The sequence below is a fragment of the Prionailurus bengalensis genome, chromosome B4 (assembly GCF_016509475.1).
Source record: "Prionailurus bengalensis isolate Pbe53 chromosome B4, Fcat_Pben_1.1_paternal_pri, whole genome shotgun sequence".
NCBI classification, from domain to species: Eukaryota; Metazoa; Chordata; class Mammalia; order Carnivora; family Felidae; genus Prionailurus; species Prionailurus bengalensis.
In genome coordinates this window covers 95,862,466-95,880,628 of record NC_057358.1, presented here as the reverse complement: position 1 = coordinate 95,880,628, position 18,163 = coordinate 95,862,466, and the positions used below count along the sequence as shown (strand labels likewise).

General features: G+C 39.5%; 1 protein-coding gene and 1 long non-coding RNA gene across 3 annotated transcripts in view; one reads left to right on the top strand and one right to left on the bottom strand.

Moving 5' to 3' along the window:
- Positions 1-18,163, bottom strand: part of LGR5 (leucine rich repeat containing G protein-coupled receptor 5) — a 137,335-nt gene that overhangs the window by 68,546 nt on the left and 50,626 nt on the right. For both annotated transcript variants that reach the window (XM_043565036.1, XM_043565035.1), the window contains exon 2: positions 12,858-12,929. In XM_043565036.1, coding sequence (XP_043420971.1) covers positions 12,858-12,929 — 72 coding nt within the window. The remainder of the gene's footprint in view (positions 1-12,857; positions 12,930-18,163) is intronic.
- On the top strand, positions 375-14,901 carry LOC122474059. Its single transcript, XR_006294776.1, has 3 exons — positions 375-1,036; positions 12,314-12,319; positions 14,865-14,901. It is a non-coding gene; the product is annotated as an uncharacterized LOC122474059 (long non-coding RNA).

Sequence of the window (18,163 nt, the reverse complement as noted above, 5' to 3'; positions counted from 1 at the left end):
GTCTAGCTTACTTCTCATGAACTGTTTTTCTTTTCTGGGCAAGGACTTTCAGAACTAACCCATGGAACCATGAACCTGTGTTATTGTGTTAAAGCAAAGGAATTTATTTTATTTATTAAAAAATCTTTTTAATGTTTATTTATTTTTGAGAGACAGAGAGACAGAGAGACAAGTGTGAGCAGGGGAGGGGCAGAGAGAGAGGGAGGGAGACAGAATCCGAAGCAGGTTCCAGGCTCTGAGCTGTCAGCACAGAGCCTGATGCAGGGCTTGAACCCACGAACTGTGGGATCATGACCTGAACTGAAGCCAGACACCCAACTGACTGAGCCACCCAGGCGCCCCAAAGCAAAGGAGTTTACGATGCACCATCAACTATTTGCTGGGCTGCTGGAAGATCTATCTCATTGACAAAAACAACAGTTTAAGGAAATCATTGGATCCATCTCTTATTTCTTTACTATGTGGGTTGTTTTTAGTAATTCTAAAATTAAATAAATATTAACTATAGGGGAAAAAAGGCTTTCCAATGAATACTTGAATAACGAGAACTGCACACAAATCTTTCTTGTGACTATTTGAACTAACAAATCTCTGGCAACTATGTTCCAACCCCAGAGACCCACATACCGTTTGTCTGAGAGTTGGATTCTTTTTTCTTGTTTCTAAAATTATTTCATGGGAATATCTCTCCCATCATCTTCATTTCTATAATAAGATACAGCTTAATAAGGAAAACTATATCTTTTTATATGATATAGAGAACATGTCTATTCCTAAAGATACTGCTCCATATATAAGACTCATATTGTCCCATTATCGTTAGTTTCACTGACTCAGTTGCCATAAAAAGAAAAAAACCAAGTTTTTTAATAATAGACGCATTCCTCTTCACGTAAGTCAAATAAGTAGATGTTTTGGTGTTCAAGCACCAATTAAAATATCTCTGAGGGGCACCTGGGTGGCTCAGTCAGTTAAGTGGTCAACTCTTGATTTTGGCTCAGGTCATGATCTAGTGCTTGGTGAGTTTGGGCTCTGCGTAGAGCTCTGTACTGGCAGTGCAGAGCCTGCTTGGAATTCTCTCTCTTCCTCTCTCTCTGTTCCTCCGCTTGTGCTCCCTCTCTCTCTCTCTCAAAATAAAGAAAAAAAAAAGCTTAAAAAAATCTTTGAGAGTGTATGTTTCTTTTAATCTCTATAGTAATTTGAATCCCTAAGTAAAGAAATCTAAAGGATTTTTGTTGTTGTTTTGGGTAGCTTCATTTTGTGAAAAACAGAAGGACGAAAGCAAAGCAATCAGAGGTCACATCTGGTCCTTCTCCTGATTTCTCATCTCTGGATGTTGGCCTGGAGAGGGACAGGCATGTGGACGGAATGGGGTGTGCATGGGGAGTGGGAGGGCTTAATCTTGCTATCTGATTGACAGCCTCAGGGAAATTACCGAGCGAGGAACCATGGTCTAATATGGGCTTCCCGGGCTGACTTCCAAAGGCAGAGGAGCATTTCCAGAGCTAGTGAGAGGACCTGGCAAGTTCTACCAGGCCTCCTGGGTCAGTTCTTGTGAGAATATTTTGCCGTGTAATTCTTGTTTTTTTTTTTTTTCCTTTCCCTTTTCAGTTTTCTTCCTTCTCACCATTAGTGTGCTGTGAGGTTTAAAAAAAGCCTCTTAACCTTCCTAGGCCTCATTTCACTTACTGTTTTAAAATGATAAAGTTTTTTCACAATGGTCTTTATCTGCCCTCAAATTGTTTTTCTGGTACACGTGCGTTTCCTGCTTACCCTCCGTCTTTCCCCCGCATCCTCTCTCTACCCTGCTGTTTTCTTCTTGTTTAGTGTAAGCTTCCTTTATGACATGTCATTAACAATTTATTTTATTTTTATGTCACTAACATTTTAGAAGCACTTTTCCATATTTTATATCAGGAGGTAGATCAGAGATTATTATTGCCCACATTTTTGTAGGTAAAAGTACCAAAGCTCAGACAGGTTTCACGTAAAATCAAAAACATCCTTTTCCCCTTATCATTTAAATGGGATCTAGTCTTTTCTGAGGGTGCATGGAAGCTCTGTAACAGCAGGGCTACTTAAACAATCAGGGCAGGATGAACTTAAATATGATAACCCTTATGATTTAAAAGACTTTTCTGACGACTTAGCAAATTCGTACTGGCTCTGAGAAATTACTGCTTTATTTTTCAACTTTTTTACAAAGTACATGAGACCTGGATGATACACATTCTCTACTTGCAAAATTAATTTGTCCTAGAAAATTGGTGAGGGCTAACATCAGGCTTAATGGTAGTAGTTAGTTTCCCCCTCTTCCCATGCTGAAGATCTGGATGACACTTGCTGATTTCCAGTTTTCTGGTACTATTTTCTTTCTCTGTGATTTTATGGTATTAATTTCCAGGGACTCTGTTACTATTTCTGGATTTCTTTTCACTCTTCTGAGTTGTGATTCACCTGAATAATTGTAGTTACACTATCACTTAAACATAAAATCTCTGAAGTCTCTTATTCCTGTACGATGTATCAAAATATTCTCATATGAAGAAATTCTTCTAAAATAAAGGTAGGAAGAATCATAATAATATTGTAATCAATGACTTTTAAAAGATAAATTGATGAATACAAACATTATAGTCAATTCAGATTGGTTATTCATGACTCCACTGTAGTGAGTAAGTGCTCTTGCTGTTTTGGGGGCCACTCCATTGATAAGTGTCGCTTTGGGTTATTCTTAAAGGAGACAAGTGTCTCGGTGATATGAACAGTTTGACAAAAATAGGATGAAACTCATAGTCAGATGTAATCTACTGATCTTCTCTCTGCTGGCAGTAATGCATCATCATCGTAATTGGCCAAGCTCACCATGGTAGGTTTTCTTTTATGAGATGCCCACGCCAGTGAAAAGGCCCAGATGCTTAGAGTTTAACCCTCTGGCATTCATCTTTGGTAAGGTTTGCTGAAGCCCATTTGGCAGCCTTGGATGTAAGGAGTATGAAATTCCATCGACTGTTTTTCTTCCCATTGGAGGAAATAAGTGTCTTCCCTAATATGCCTCAAGAAGTTGTGATTTTCAAAAAAATGTGGTCTCCTTCCCACCCCCCAGTAAATGAAGCATATCCAATTGGTCAAATCCAGTAAAAAAAACTTTCCTTTTTTAAACTATGTGTTTTTGAGCTGTCCATTTTGCTTTCATTATTAGATAGGGTAAAAATATTCAGATTTCAAGGTTCAAAGGCTAAGACCACTGGAATGAATAAATGAACTCTTCAGGGCAATAGAGAATACTTCAGTGGGCATAGAGCCCTATGGTTTCTTTAACCACAGACTAGTGGAGTACAATACTAACTCCTTTGTGAAACCTCCCTTAACTCCCTCAGTCTACAGTCATCTTTCCTATAGGACATATTCTATACAAGGCTCTCTGTAAGGTTCATTTTCTACCTTTTATTTTGTAGTCTACCTGATTTGATTATAGATTCCTAAGACCAATAATCTTATTGCCTGCACACAGTGGGATGCTGAATCAATATTTATTGATTGATCATTTTATCTGATCTCTAAAGACAGTTGGCCATTGTGCTACAGTGGTTTTAGGTCTGGCATAATTATTCCAAGATGGCTGGCCAGTCACACAACCAGATCGGAAATAGCTGAGGAATATGCCTTCTTCATTACACATCAAATTTAAATTCAGCCATTTCTTTGAGTACTTTCAATATGCCACGTATAGTGCTTTGGGGCATGCTAGCAGTACCTACCTCTTACTAAACAATTTGCAAGTTCCAGGCGCAGTGTTGAAGTACTTTATATACATTGTGCTATTTCATTATTATAAAAACCATATTAAACAACATGATTATTCACCTTTTACAAAGGGGAAAATGAGTCACAGACAGGTTATTTGCTCATGCTTATATAGAAAAGTTTACAAAAGAGAATTTGGTTCAACATAGCATTTTGGCTTAAAAATTTGAGATTTAAAAATTTTTTTTTTTCAAAGTTTATTCATTTTTGGGACAGAGAGAGAGACAGAACATGAACGGGGGAGGGGCAGAGAGAGAGGGAGACACAGAATCGGAAACAAGCTCCAGGCTCTGAGCCATCAGCCCAGAGCCCGACGCGGGGCTCGAACTCACAGACCGCGAGATCGTGACCTGGCTGAAGTCGGACGCTTAACCGACTGCGCCACCCAGGCACCCCCAAAATTTGAGATTTTAACCATTACTTGGTTTTTAACCATTACTTGATCTGGAGCTTAGGTTGGCCAGGAAAAATCAATCTAAAACAGGAAAAACACAAGGACACAAATGGCTGCATCACTGGGGTTAAGGCCATAAGGAAACTGTGCTCACTGCTTCTTATTCAGATTCCTCCATTGCCCTCCAGATCCTGTGCAACCTCATCGTTCCTCACCACTATGACTAGTGGTCTCACTTTCTTATTGTTAGCCCCTCTTTTAATTCTCGTCAAGTTTCTGTCCTCACACGTTTTCTTTTTTCTCTGTCTGGTGGTGCTCAAACTTTGGTATACATTGCCATCTCCAGAGAAGCTACAAAAAATTCAGATCCCCAGGCTCCCACTCAGATTTAGTGAATTAGAATTTCTAAGGGGAAGGATTCAAGAAACTGCATTTTAAAAGAGGCAGCCCAGATGATTTTAAACTGGGAAACACAGAGCCTACACATTCTCTCAAGATCCTCGTCTGCTCCAGCACCTTCAAAAATCACCTCTTTGTAAACAACTCTTTAGTCATTCTTTCTAGAGCAGACTCATCATGCTCCAGACTCATATTCCAACTGTGTTAATGACATCCCAATTTGGATGTCCCACTGGCACCTTACACCTAGTTTCTCCAGAACCAGGCATCCCCTGCCTCCAAAATACCAGTTGTTCCCCTTGAATTTCCCGTTTCACTGACTGTGCCTCCCCCGTCTTCTGGCACCTAATCTCATAGCCTTACTCAGAGTCATCTCTCACCTTTGGACATTGCTTTAGGTCCCCACAATCAACTGATGAGTCCCTGACTATCTTGCTGCACTGTGATGCTTTATATATCCCAGTGGGTCTCAGCTCACCTCTAGAGCTTTAAAAAATAATGTCTGAGTCCCCACTGAATCCCATTAAATCAGAATCTCTGGGAATAAGCCCCAGCAATTAATAGTTTTAAAAACATTCAAGGTGAGGGACATTTGGGGGCTCAGTTGGTTAAGCATCTGACTCTTGATTTTGGCTCAGGTCTAGGAGCGTCTCACTGTTGTGAGATGGAGTCTTATGTCAGGCTCCTCCTCGATGAGCATGAGCCTGCTTGGGATTCTCTCTCTCTCTCTCTCTCTCTCTCTCTCTCCCTGCCCCTTCCTTGCACACTCTCTCTCAAAATAAATAAATAAATAAACTTAAAAAAATTTCAAAATGCTTCTGGTGATTCTAATGCATATGCAAAGGCGGAAAAGTCTGAAATAATTCTCAGTTTAATATTGATAAGGTCAACTAGAGGCCTTTATATCTCCGTCCCCAGAGATGATGATTCATCCATTACTTGTTGGGAGAATTAGGAGAGGTTAGTTAATGGGTTTTAATAATTATCCAGAAGAGACAATAAGAACCTGAACTATGTGGTGATGAAATAGAGTAAACAAATGGGAAAAGAGTGTGGGATTATAAACTCTGAATCTGGAAAATGGCTGATACTAGGGGGTGAGAGAGAAAGAGTGACGGACACAAAAGGAGTGACAGACACAATGATCACAAGTTTGGATAATAAGAATGCTGATGGCAAGCAGGAAAGGCAAGAGAAAAAGCTTGTTGGGGGGCAGGATGCATAAATCTGGTTCTGTGCTTGCCAAGTTTTAAAGTATTGGTGGGGTAGATGGAAGTGCCACTTAGTCGAGGATTCTCAAAGTATGGTCCCTAGACTAGCTAGTCCCTAGACTAGCAGAATTTGATTACTTATGCAAATTCCTGACATCTTCCCCTCCTATTTCCAACCTGCTGAAGAAACGCTGTGGTGGGATTCAGCAATGTGTGTTTTGACAAGCACTCCAGATGATTCTGATCTCACCAGAATTCGAGAACCACTGGCCCGGAGTAGTGGTCCTCAAATTTATCATGCATCAAAATTCCCTGAAGAGCTTGTTAGCTGCGGTTTCCTGGGCCTAATCCCCAGAATTTCTGATTCAATAGGTTGGAATGGGGCAAAGCATTTGCATTTCTAACAAATTCATAGGGGGTGTCAATGCCATAGGTCCAGGGACCACATTTTGAGAACCGCTGGTCAGCAGTGAAAGACAAAAAGAAATCTGAACCAGAAACATTGATGTGGTGGTTGTCTACCTAACAAAAATGGTTCAGCTTTTGGGTTTCCTTCTCGGACAACCGCAGGTGTCTCCTAATGGGTCTGTAGCCTCCTATCAGGTCTCTCTGCTTCTATAATTCTCCAATCTCTTTTGCATACAGAAGTCAGAGAAATCTTCTAAAATCATGAATCCTATTATTTTACTAGCTGTACACAACCCTCCAGTGGCTTTCCATTGCTCTTATTTTAATTCTTATACACAGCCTCATCGGTCCTGTGTGATCTGATCTTTGCCTTCCTTTCCAACCTCATCCCATGCCAGTCCCCCTCCCTTTCCCTCTGTAGCAGCCACAGCGATCTTCCATGTCTGCAAACACATTACATTTCTTCCTACCGCAGGACCTCCACTCACACTGTTCTTTTGGCAGAAACACTATTCCAGCTCTTAGGACCACCACCATCCCTTCATCCTCCTGATCTCAGTGTAGATATCCTCTTTTTAGACTTTCGCTCTTTGTCTTCTCTTGTCATTTATTCTCTCCCTGTGTTTGTGCTCTTCATCACTTTTGTTCCAATCATCAAATATCTCAGGTGCTAGTGTCCTCATGTACAATCTGTCACCCCCGCTAGATTGTTAAGCTCCCCTATGGCGGGGACTTGTTGAACAATTGAGTGAACCATAGCAAGTCCTATTCTCTCTTATGTTCCCAGTAACTCAATAAACACGTATTGAATGAACAAACTAAAACGTACCTGAGAAAGGAGACAATAAAAAGAAGTGCAGAGATCTGGGGAATGTCTACCTTTTATAGGAGCTGGGGGGTGGAGGAGGAAGGATGCTAAAGAGAAAAAGGGGAGGAGCCAGAGAGGTAGGACACTTTCAGAACACTGCCCAAATTGTCATAAGATACACACACCCGTGAGCACACGCACACCCGTGGACACACACACGTGCACACGCACACGCGTGGACAGATATCTAAATGTCTAGCTTATATAGACAGGTATAAGAATATATATATAGACATATATATACATACATATACATATATACATATATAGCTACGCAACCGCTAGCTATATGGATAGATGTTTGGAAGAGAACCAAAATAATTGCCATGAGGTAACATTAGAGAAAGCGAGTTTCAAAGAGGCAGCATTTTTAATCATTTGCCAGATCCATGAAGACAAGAGACGGAACACTGTGACAAAGCCAAGGGGCATGAAGATTATTCATGGGCATGAAGGTGTTTTCATTTTACTAACACATCCAATATGTGAATTGGAGTTTACCAAACTTCTCTCATCATTATTTCATTTGATCTTCGGGAAAAAATCTCAAAAGACAGGCAGGACAGCTTTCACTATTTTCAGCCCCATGATGAGGAAGTAGAAGTATCAAGCGTAGATTGTGCTTTCAGGAAGTCTGGTGGTATTTCTCATTACAAATTTCATCTACAATAATCGGTATCTACTATTTATATAGAGATTCTTCAAGGCCAACCATAATATGAGCAAGCAGTTCCAGGGAACAATAGTAACTTAAAAACAGACCTCCCTAGAGCTTCTCATGTTTCCTTGACGGCTAAATCGAGTATTTGATTCCAATAGCATTAGAATCTGGAAAGATTTTAAAATACTACTCGGAAACAAAGGCCTTCAGCTCACACTGTTTAAAATGGTAACAGTTCATTTTCCCCTCTGGTTTCATCAAACTACTAATCTAAGTTTAATGGGACTTGTGGATGTCAGCATTAGGAACGCTCTGCCATTAGCTCCTAACATCTGAACCACACTCTGGGTACCAAATCTTTAATTTGTCCAAATAGCAAACATTAACATAAGTCCCTAATAGAACTGAATCAACAGAACTGAGAGAGACACTGTTGGAGAGAAATGCAATTAGCGTTCAGGATGTTTAAGTTTGGGAAAGAACTATTCTGCGCTGATTGTGTTTGAGAGTTTGAAAGTTTTCTTTCTTTTTTAAAATTTTTTTTGGGTGTTTATTCATTTCTGAGAGAGAGACAGAGAGACAGAGACAGAGCGTGAGCAGGGGAGGGGCAGAGAGAGAGGGAGACACGGAATCCGAAGCAGGCTTCAGGCTCTGAGCTGTCAGTACAGGGCCTGACGTGGGGCTCAAACCCATGAACTGTGAGATCATGACCTGGGCTGAAGTTGGAGGCTTAACCAACAGAGCCACTCAAGCGCCCCTGAAAGGGCTTTTCCTTCCCAAGTCCTGGATCCCTGGGTTACTGCAAAGTCAGGCTTTTGAAAGAGGAAAGAAAGAGGTTGGACTCTTCTTGAAGGTGTTTTCATTTTACTAACACAGCTCAACAGGTGAATGAGAGCTTACCAAAGTTCTCTCATTATCATTTCATTCAATTCTCAGAAACATCTCAAAGCACAGGCGGGGCAGCTCTTGCCATTATCCCCGGAGACCCAGTGAAATCAAGTGGATTATCAGGTAGTGCAGAGACAAGACCTGGGTTTTGCCTCTAAATCCTGCCCTTTTCTCCCTACACAGCACAGCCTCGCCACACTCAGATACCATGTTTTTGTTTTTTTCCAAAAGAAGAAGGCTCTCCTTCTCTTTGTTTTTTTTTTTTTAATATATTTTATTTTTTAAGTAATCTCTATACCCAACATGGGGCTCGAACTCACAGCCCCAAGATCAAGAGTCACATGCTCTACCCACTGAGCCAGCTAGACGCCCGCTCTCTTTCTCTTTGTAACAATAGGACGTTTGGCCTCTGCATGTCCAGTCACTGCGTAGAGTTAAAAAAATAAATAACATTCATAAATAAGACTTGAATATGTGGCACAAGTAGCAAACATTCTAGAACGTCAGGAGGGAAAGGAACTCATCAATGGTGAGGACCTTTATTCTTCTTAAATCATTGCCTCAGGTAGTCACTTTTTCTGGGGTTAGAATATACATATATTTCTAAACAGTGAGTCAGGGAGTACCATTAAGGCTTTATTGATTCTGCGACACCTTTGCTAAGCTCCAGATGAGGAATGAATCATGGCTGTCTACATAGTTCACAACATAATTAAATGAATTAAACTAGGGAAATGATAAGTTGGGTAATTAGTGAACAGGAAGAGTGGTTACTTGCCTTTATCAATAGTGATTTTTAAAAATTGAGTTTTGTGGTGAGAGTTTTATTAAAATCATTAATAGTATCCGTAACACCTTCTTATTTAATAGATAAAGAGAAAAAGCCAGAGATAAGCTGAATAAACTGAATGAAGGAATACTTTTAGAACAGTGTTCTACTGTCATAACAAAAGATACACACACACACACACACACACACACATGCACACACACCCCAGATATCTAAATGTCTGTATCCAGCTGCATGGTTGTCATTTGTTGATTCAGGTAGAATACCATATAAACATGCTGTTTAAGCATATGCAGGCACATATAAAAATAGTCACTAAGGTTTTGTACCTATGAAGCAGTGCTAAATTGGTGATACTCTGACAATTCTACATCTGAAAATTCTGATGACATTTCTCCATAGCCAATAATCGGTGATGGTAGTGACTTGATAACCTGAATATCCAATCTCTCCCAGCTGGGCAGACAGATCTCTCTCCTACTCTATTTCATTCCTCCACATATACACAGACAGACACAGACATATGACAGACCTATGATTACAAAACTCAATTTAAATAACAGTTTTGTGCAAAACACTGTGCTAGGTACTACTGGGGAAAAGAAACGCACAAATCACGTACAATTCCTACCACTTCCTCTACCTTCTGAGTGTGGCTTTAAAGGTGGGTTTGAATTTTAGCCCTGACACTTACCACTTCATGATCTTGGACAAGTTTCTTATTTTCTCTGCACTTCATCTTTTCTTTTTTTTTTTTTTAATCTACGAAGTGTGGATAACAATAATATCTACTTTTATGGGGTTGTTAGGAGGATTCAGTGGAAAAATTTTGAACAGAGTAAGCTACTATTGTTGTCATTATAATTACATTATTATTCTGAAGATCTTCTACTCTAGAAGAGAATACAGACTTAAACATACCTAAGTCTAATGAAATTATGAGCAACATACCAGAGGCATAATCACAATACTCTGCAAAATGGGTGCTTTTTTTCTGTTGGTTTGTTTTTTTGCTATGTTTTGTTTTGTTTTAAACACAACACCCTAAAATTAGCCTTGGGAACAAAAGAATAAACCAAACAGAGCTGATCATTTCTCCAGGTTCTATAAAAACTATCCCCTTTTGCCATGAAATGAATAATGATGTCTTCAAAACATCAGTCAGATACAACATAGAATTATATATGAGAAAGTGGTCTAGCTTTTACATTCTGCAAGTCGGCCAACTCAATAGAGGGCATTCCAGGACAGAATGAAAAACTAGAATGAATAGTCCTTTAAGGGTCCCTTCTATTTCTGAAATCCCATGATTCCACAGTCAAGACACTTAATGGAGTTTCCAGATATCAAAATAAGACAATATAGAAAGAATATCTTTTTCAAATGGTAGTTCCTTCCCTATTTTTTCCCCCTGACTTTCCTCAATTACCTTTTGAGAAACCGGCCTTGGAACAGAATTAACATTCACCTCATGAAGAATGAGGAGTTATTTTGAATGAGTTGGTCACTGAGGGAGGAATTCTACTGAACAAAGACCTTAGGGAAGTGAATTATTTATTGATTCAGTTTGTGGTCTAAAGGTGAGGTGCATGTTGACACGGAATGGAAGCCTTGTGCCATCTCATAGTGTAAGGAAATTAAAGAGAAAAGCATAGGAAATGCACACCTTCGAAATACAGGGGAAAATAGGACTAAGCATCGTATGTTAATTAGGGTGAGAAAGGGAAGATGAGAAGGATGGAAATGAGGAAAAACCACTAATCAAAATTTGCTAAAGGTTATCTTTAGAAATATTAGCTACTGTCTACCACATCTGTTATTTTTTTCTAAGGCAGCTAACTTGTATGAGAAGCTCTTTTTACATGTTTTGCTTTCTCATTGTTCATTAATTCATTTACTCATCCATCAAAAATGTATTGATTATTTTTTTAAATATTTATTTTGAGAGAGAGAGTGTGTGTGAGCATGAGTGGGGGAGGGGCAGAGAGCAAGGGAGAGAGAATCTCAAGCGGGGTCTGAGCTCAGCACAAAGCCCAACTCAGGGCTCAATCCCACTGTGAGATCGCAAGCTGAGCCCAAATCAAGAGTCGGACGCTCAACCAACCGAGCACCCCAAAAATGTGTTGATTATTTATTACATACAAGCCATGACTAAGCTAGACAAGGTCTCAGCCCTGATCAAGGTTAATTTTTAGCAATGGAAATGGTCAGAGAGAAAAAAGAAGACGGGAAAAGAGGAGCTGGAAAACCCCGAGTGAAAACCCATTCTTTGAACGATAAAAACTTGCTGTACAATCCCATCTTCTGAGCTTCCCCACTGTAACTCTGGAAAACAATCTGGACATATATTCAACTTTCGGTAGTAAAACAATAGCATTTGAAAAATGTAAGGCCATCAAAAATAAAGAGAAAAGCCTTAGGGAAGTGTGAGAATATTATCCTCCTGAAAAAGGAAAAAATCGACATAGTGTAATTTGGTTACGATGGAATATTCTTTCCACTTCCCGTGGTGGATCATGCAGTGCATCAACCATTTAAATTACTCTCCAGATTGGACCCTGACTTTAGGATTTATAAAGGAAGTTTTTCAAAAGAGGTCACTGCCTAAACAATTCCTTTAATTAACAGAGGACTTACTCTAATGATGGTGCCAAACTTTCTTCATGAAGACTGAGATGGCACCTCACTCCCTCAGTCTCCATCACTCAATAGGGTAAGAAGATCAAATGAATTTTTAAATGCAGATTTTTGGATTATACAGTTCTTTTTTGTCTTCTGGAAAATGATTACTAGACCTAATCAAGATTCCTCTGTGTATCATTAGCTAATTTTAGCTTCCTCCTTTTTTATTTTTTATTTTTTTTACAGTGACTTTGGGAGAGCCCAGTTTGACGTCCTCTGTGGATTTCATGTTTTTCTGTTCAAGCCTTGAGGGAAGCTAAATGAAGAAGTAGGAAAATAGTAATTAAAAGTGATTAGGACAAGAAGTTTTGGTGCTATGGAATGTGGACCCAATTCTCCCGGTCACAACCCAAACCAAGCAGCAGTTTTTGGTTTTGATTATAGCTTTACTTGCTATTTTAATAAACATGAACGAGTATTCAAACTTTTAATATCCTGCTGCTTAACTATTTCCAAAGAGACATCCAGCTCTTTTAAACAGCCTTTGTTTTAAAATTTTAATTTGTTTGGCTCAGTCTCACCTTAGAAAGTTGTAGCGTCATGGTAAACTCTTTTATAAGTTGATTTCCAGAATCACAGGCAATTTTTTTTTCTCCCCTCCCAAGTAAGTGTTTCCTCATGTGCCAAAATTGTTGGTGCTGACAGCTTTTTTGCCTTGTTTTATCTGGTTCCCACAGTTAAGTATGAGAGGCAAACACAAGAATGTGCGCAGTGTTGACTGGACGCATCACTACTACGGTGATACTTACAACTCCTCTAGGAAGCGGAGACTGTGCAGGGGACTCGGGGGCAGTTGACTGATGTTGTTCATACTGAGGTCTCTGGAGAGGAAAACAGACAGCATGTGAGGAGCGGTGTCCACACAAGGAATGCCACCACAAGGAAATCCGGCTGCTCAGTTCACACGTTTTCAAGCAATACGGCCAAACTCATTTTTTTGCTCGACAAATGAATCGCTATTTTGCATCTGAAATATATTCCTGCCCTACCACCGCCCCTGCCCCAGACCACCTTGGTCTCTCTATCAAATTAGAGATCCTAGGAGGAGCTTATGTGAATTCAAAATGATTTAGGCCATTCGTGGGCCTGGTTGCAATACTTCATGTTTAAAATTACGTGAGTAGGACAGCAAAAGAAACAGACATAACTCAACCCTAGACATAACCCAACCTCATGACTTGCTTTGAATTTGGTGACAAAGAGAAATGTCTTCACCATGCAACTCTGGAAGTCCTGCTTCTGTGGGGCTATAAGCACCTTGTAAAAACAAATGTTTTGATTCAAAGAAACTTAAAAAAACAAAACAAGACAAAAAGCCTATTCCCTCCTTCTAACATGTTCCCTTTGCAGGTTCTCAGATTGCATTAAATAAGTGAAATGAACCATAAAACAAGGGTGTAATGTGATCCTGCTCTGGAGCACACTTCCTGCTGGGCTTGCACGGTAGTTCCTGGCACAGGAAACAACAAGCCACTTTGGGCAGAACTCAATCGATTTTTGTTTTAAGGGAAACTCCGTGTAATTAGATTTCATTCTGTTTTTACGTTTCTATTTCTTTACTGTCTCCCACATAACTCTACAGCACCACTGATATACGCCGTCTGTATCTGACAGGACAAAAGACCGAGTGCTGGACAGATTGTCATCGAGACCAACTAAGACTTTATATACCAGTCAGCTACAGGTTGACTTTAAAAATGACCCATTGGTCAAACCTGAAGATTCAGATTATATTCAGAATTCATCATAATCTCAGATCAGGTGTATGTACTTAAAATTTACCTCTAGAGGAGACAATGAGCTTCTTTTTATTTGTTATTTTAAAAATTGATTTAATTGGCATATGACATTGTATTAATTTTAGGTGTGCAACATAACGATTTGATATACGTATATGTTGCAAAATGGTAACCACAATAAATTTAGTTAACATCCATCACCGCACATAGCGAGAACTTTTTTTTTCTTATGATGAGAACTTTTAAGATTTACTCTTTTAGCAACTTTCAAATAAAAAATATGGTGTTGTTAACTATATTTGCCCTGCTGTACATTATTACATCCCCAGCACTTACTTATTTTAGAATTGGGAGTTTGTATCTTTTTTTTTTCTTTTTTTACGTTTATTTATTTTTGGGAGAGAGACAGAGCGTGAGCAAGGCAGGGGCAGAGAGAGACACACACACATAGAATAGAAAACAGGCTCCACACTCTGAGCTGTCAGCACAGAGCCCCACGCGGGGCTCGAACTCAGGGACCGTGAGATCCTGACCTGAGCCGCTTAACCGACTGAGCCACCCAGGCACCCCTGGAATTTGTATCTTTTGACCACCTTTACCCATTTCACCCACGAGCTTTTAAAAATATCCTTCTTATTTAAGTGGCCACACCCATAGCGCCTAACCAGTTGATGTCAGTATGGATTGCTTGGTTCCTTTATCAAATATTAACTTTTAATCATTGATGGTATGAATTGAGGGACTGATCATTTACTCTTTACAAAGTCACTAGTATGTACAGGTAGATAAAATATTCAGTTACATGTTTTAGAGTATGGTAAAAAAACAATGATAACTTTTAGTGTCTGCTACTGAACAATTATATAGCTGAGTAAAATGCTATTTTCTCGAGCTAAAAGTAAACAATTCCGGGGCGCCTGAATGGCTCAGTTGGTTAAGCGTCCGACGTTGGCTCAGGTCATGATCTCACGGTTCCTGAGTTGGAGCCCCCTGTTGGGCTCTGTGCTGACAGCTCAGAGCCTGGAGCCTGCTTTGGATTCTGTGCTTCCCTCTCTCTGCCCCTCCCCGACTCATGCTCTGTCTCAAAAATAAATAAACATTTAAAAAAATGTAAGGGGTGCCAGGGTGGCTCAGTCTGTTGAGCGTCTGGCTTTGGCTCAGGTCAACGGTCTCACGGTTTGTGAGTTCGAGCTCCGCTTTGGGTTCTGTGCTGACAGCTCAGAGCCTGGAGACTATTTCGGATTCTGTGTCTCCCTCTCTGCTCCTCCCCTGCTCGTGCTCTCTCTCTCTCTCAAAAATAAATAAACATTAAAAAAAAAGTTGTTTAAAAAAAATTTAAAAAACCTAAACAATGCCAAAAATATTCACTAAAAAAATTGTATTTCCATATATTAAACATCTGGATTTTTTTCTGGCATCATCTAGATAATAGTGCCAAATGATTGATTAGCAGTTTAAATTTGTGGTGCAGATACTTCTCTGAAGCAGCAAAGTTTAGTTCACTGAACAGACATGTGTTAAACTAATCAATGAGGTTTCTGAATTCCTCACAGGGACCATGTAATTTCTGCGATGACTTGATATTTCTCAGGTATTCACTCATTTCTAATTGATATCTCACTTATTTCCTAAAAGAATCAAGGTGGTTTGTTTTAGGAGCATGTTTATTAGCAGCCCGGATTAAACCAGTTTCATCAAGACAACTGGTATGGGTAACTTCCCTCTGCGCTTATGTTTTTCTGTGTGATGTGCAAATCAGTTTGGGATAAACATCTATCTTGTCCATATGCAGAAAGCTCTAAATAGAACAAGGAAATTTACATATTTAGGAGATTCAAAAACACTCCACATTATTTTAATATTTATTATCCTATTTCAGGCTCCTGGAAGTGAAGCTTGTATAAGCTTTCACTCTCAGGGTCCCCCACCAGAACTCTTTTTATGGCAGAACAGCAGAAAGAGTGCAAGCACTGTCAGGGTATAGGGTCTTGGGTTTGAATCTGGACCTCCCCATTCACTAGCTGCATGATCTTGGGAGAATTGATCTCCCTGTGGCAGACTTCCTTGTATTTAAACTAGGAAACTAAACTACATTAATAGTGTGAGACCCTACGCTAGCTGCTTCCAATCAAAAGAGGGTGACTTAATTTACTTCTTAAAAAGAAGAGTATCTCCTTTTCCCAAAAGGAATGAAGAATAACTTCTTGGTGTTACCCAATGTTGGAGTTCCACTTAGAAAATGAGCAAATACTGCTAAACCAGTCCTTTACCACCTGTTTTCTAATAAGGCTATTTTCTTTTAAAGAGTTTCTAAGCAATGCATATAAGCCTATAGAAGAAAACAGCCTTGAATATCAACAATCTAAGGTAAAATGACATAGGCCTTTAAAATATAAATTCAAAGTGGGTAAGGTAAAAAGGAACTTGTCTGCATTTACTTTTTTCATTCTGTAATCATCTTTGCAGTGATGGTCAAATGGAATAGTGGTCCTCTAGCTCAGTGCTTCCCAAACTATCCATGGTGAAAGACCAATTATTTTTTTTTTTTTAGATTTAAATTTTAGTTAACATACAGTGCAATATTGGTTTCTGGAGTAGAATTCAGTGATTCATCACGTACATACAATACCCCAGTGCTCATCACAAGTGCCCTCTTTAATACCCATCACCCATCTAGAAAATTTTGAATTTGCTGTGGATCTATAATTTTTAAAAAGACATAATAAAATTAATTACTAGAAAAGGGAAACAAAAAAACCCTAAAATGCACAAAATAGGAGACTCAGTATTTTGCTATGGGATTCAACATAGATTATTCAATTACTATAAAAGTTTGTAAACCTTTACTCTCAAATTCTTATCTGCTGTGGATCAGTAAAAAAGACAGTCAAGTTCTGGGAAGGTTAGGACCACTCTTTAATCAACAATGCCCTTCGTGCCTTCATGTCAATTTTTAGTTAAAAATGACAGAATGAGAACAACATTAAACCTCTGTACAAAAATACTCCCTTTCTTACTTAAATTATTTTTAAACTTTTTTTTTTTTTCGTATTTGGTCTTTCTGACACCTGGAACACATATAACCTTAGCAGCAAATGAGGTGGTCTTAAAACAATTTCTAAACCTGTATGTTATTTACTTTTTAAACGATTATTTTAAAAAGAGGCCGCATTTCGCACCACGTTTTGTCTATGATTCAGTTTCCTAACATTTGTGAAACAATGTAATGGATTTCTTTAATTTTTTCATCTTTTGCCAAGATGTTGGAATTAATTTTGAAAAAGTGGTCACTATGGACAAAGATTTCATAAGACGTGGAGGAGTCATTGTGACAAGATGGTCAAATATGTTCAACCATTTTGCCCTGTCTCTGACCCTGCTCTTGTCGATGCTGTGTTAATGCCCGTGTCTGGAAATCTAGAGCAGGGTTACAGGAAAGAGCCTCTTCTTGGCACTGAAGCAACAGAACAAGGTGAATGGCTTGCAAGCAGAGCTTGGCCTGAAGTTCAGCCCCACGGGAGGAGTCCCTGTGCGGGGCACAACCTGCATAGCTGTGGTCATCGGGGGCTCCTCAATCTGAGAACTTCTGCTGGCTCCAGGTTTCTTAAAGGAATGAATGCCTAAACTATTTTGGCTCTTCACAATCTGGCTTAATGTATGTTTCCATCTTGATTCTATGTCACTTTCCTCTATGCAGTGTGTGGCCCACCTACACGGAAAGTCTTGCTGTTCCCCTTTGCATCTGTCTTTACACATGTGATTCTCTTTCCCTAGAACACATTAGCCTCTCGATTTCCAAATTCCTGCTCCTGTAATTCCCCACCCCCCTTGCCCCCATTTAAGATCTAGCTTAACATACCCTTGTGTTTCTGACACAGTGTTTTATCTTTCCAGCTTAGATCACACACTGGTCACTTGGATCACCACCTCACCAACACCCTCAACTCCCTGGTCCGTTGTCTTTTGTTTCTTTCTCCTGGAAAAATTCCAGCTCAGGGAAAACACCATAATTCATTTTTTCTGTTACTATCTCAGGGTACTGAGTGCTACTAGAAAAGAGTAACTCACAAATGTGCAGATTAGTGACTATAAATTCATGGTCTTTGTGGGTTCTCAACACTGCTGCACAATCCTGTTATTTGTGATTGCTCAATTTACTCCCACGGGGACTGTGGCCAATCCTTACCACTTGCCTCAAACCTCTTCATCAACAGTGACTCCTGTCATGGGACACCTTCCCTCTTACTTCATGGAAACAACTGCAATTCTTTAGACCACCAAACATGAAATAAACCAAATTCTTATTCTTTTTTTGT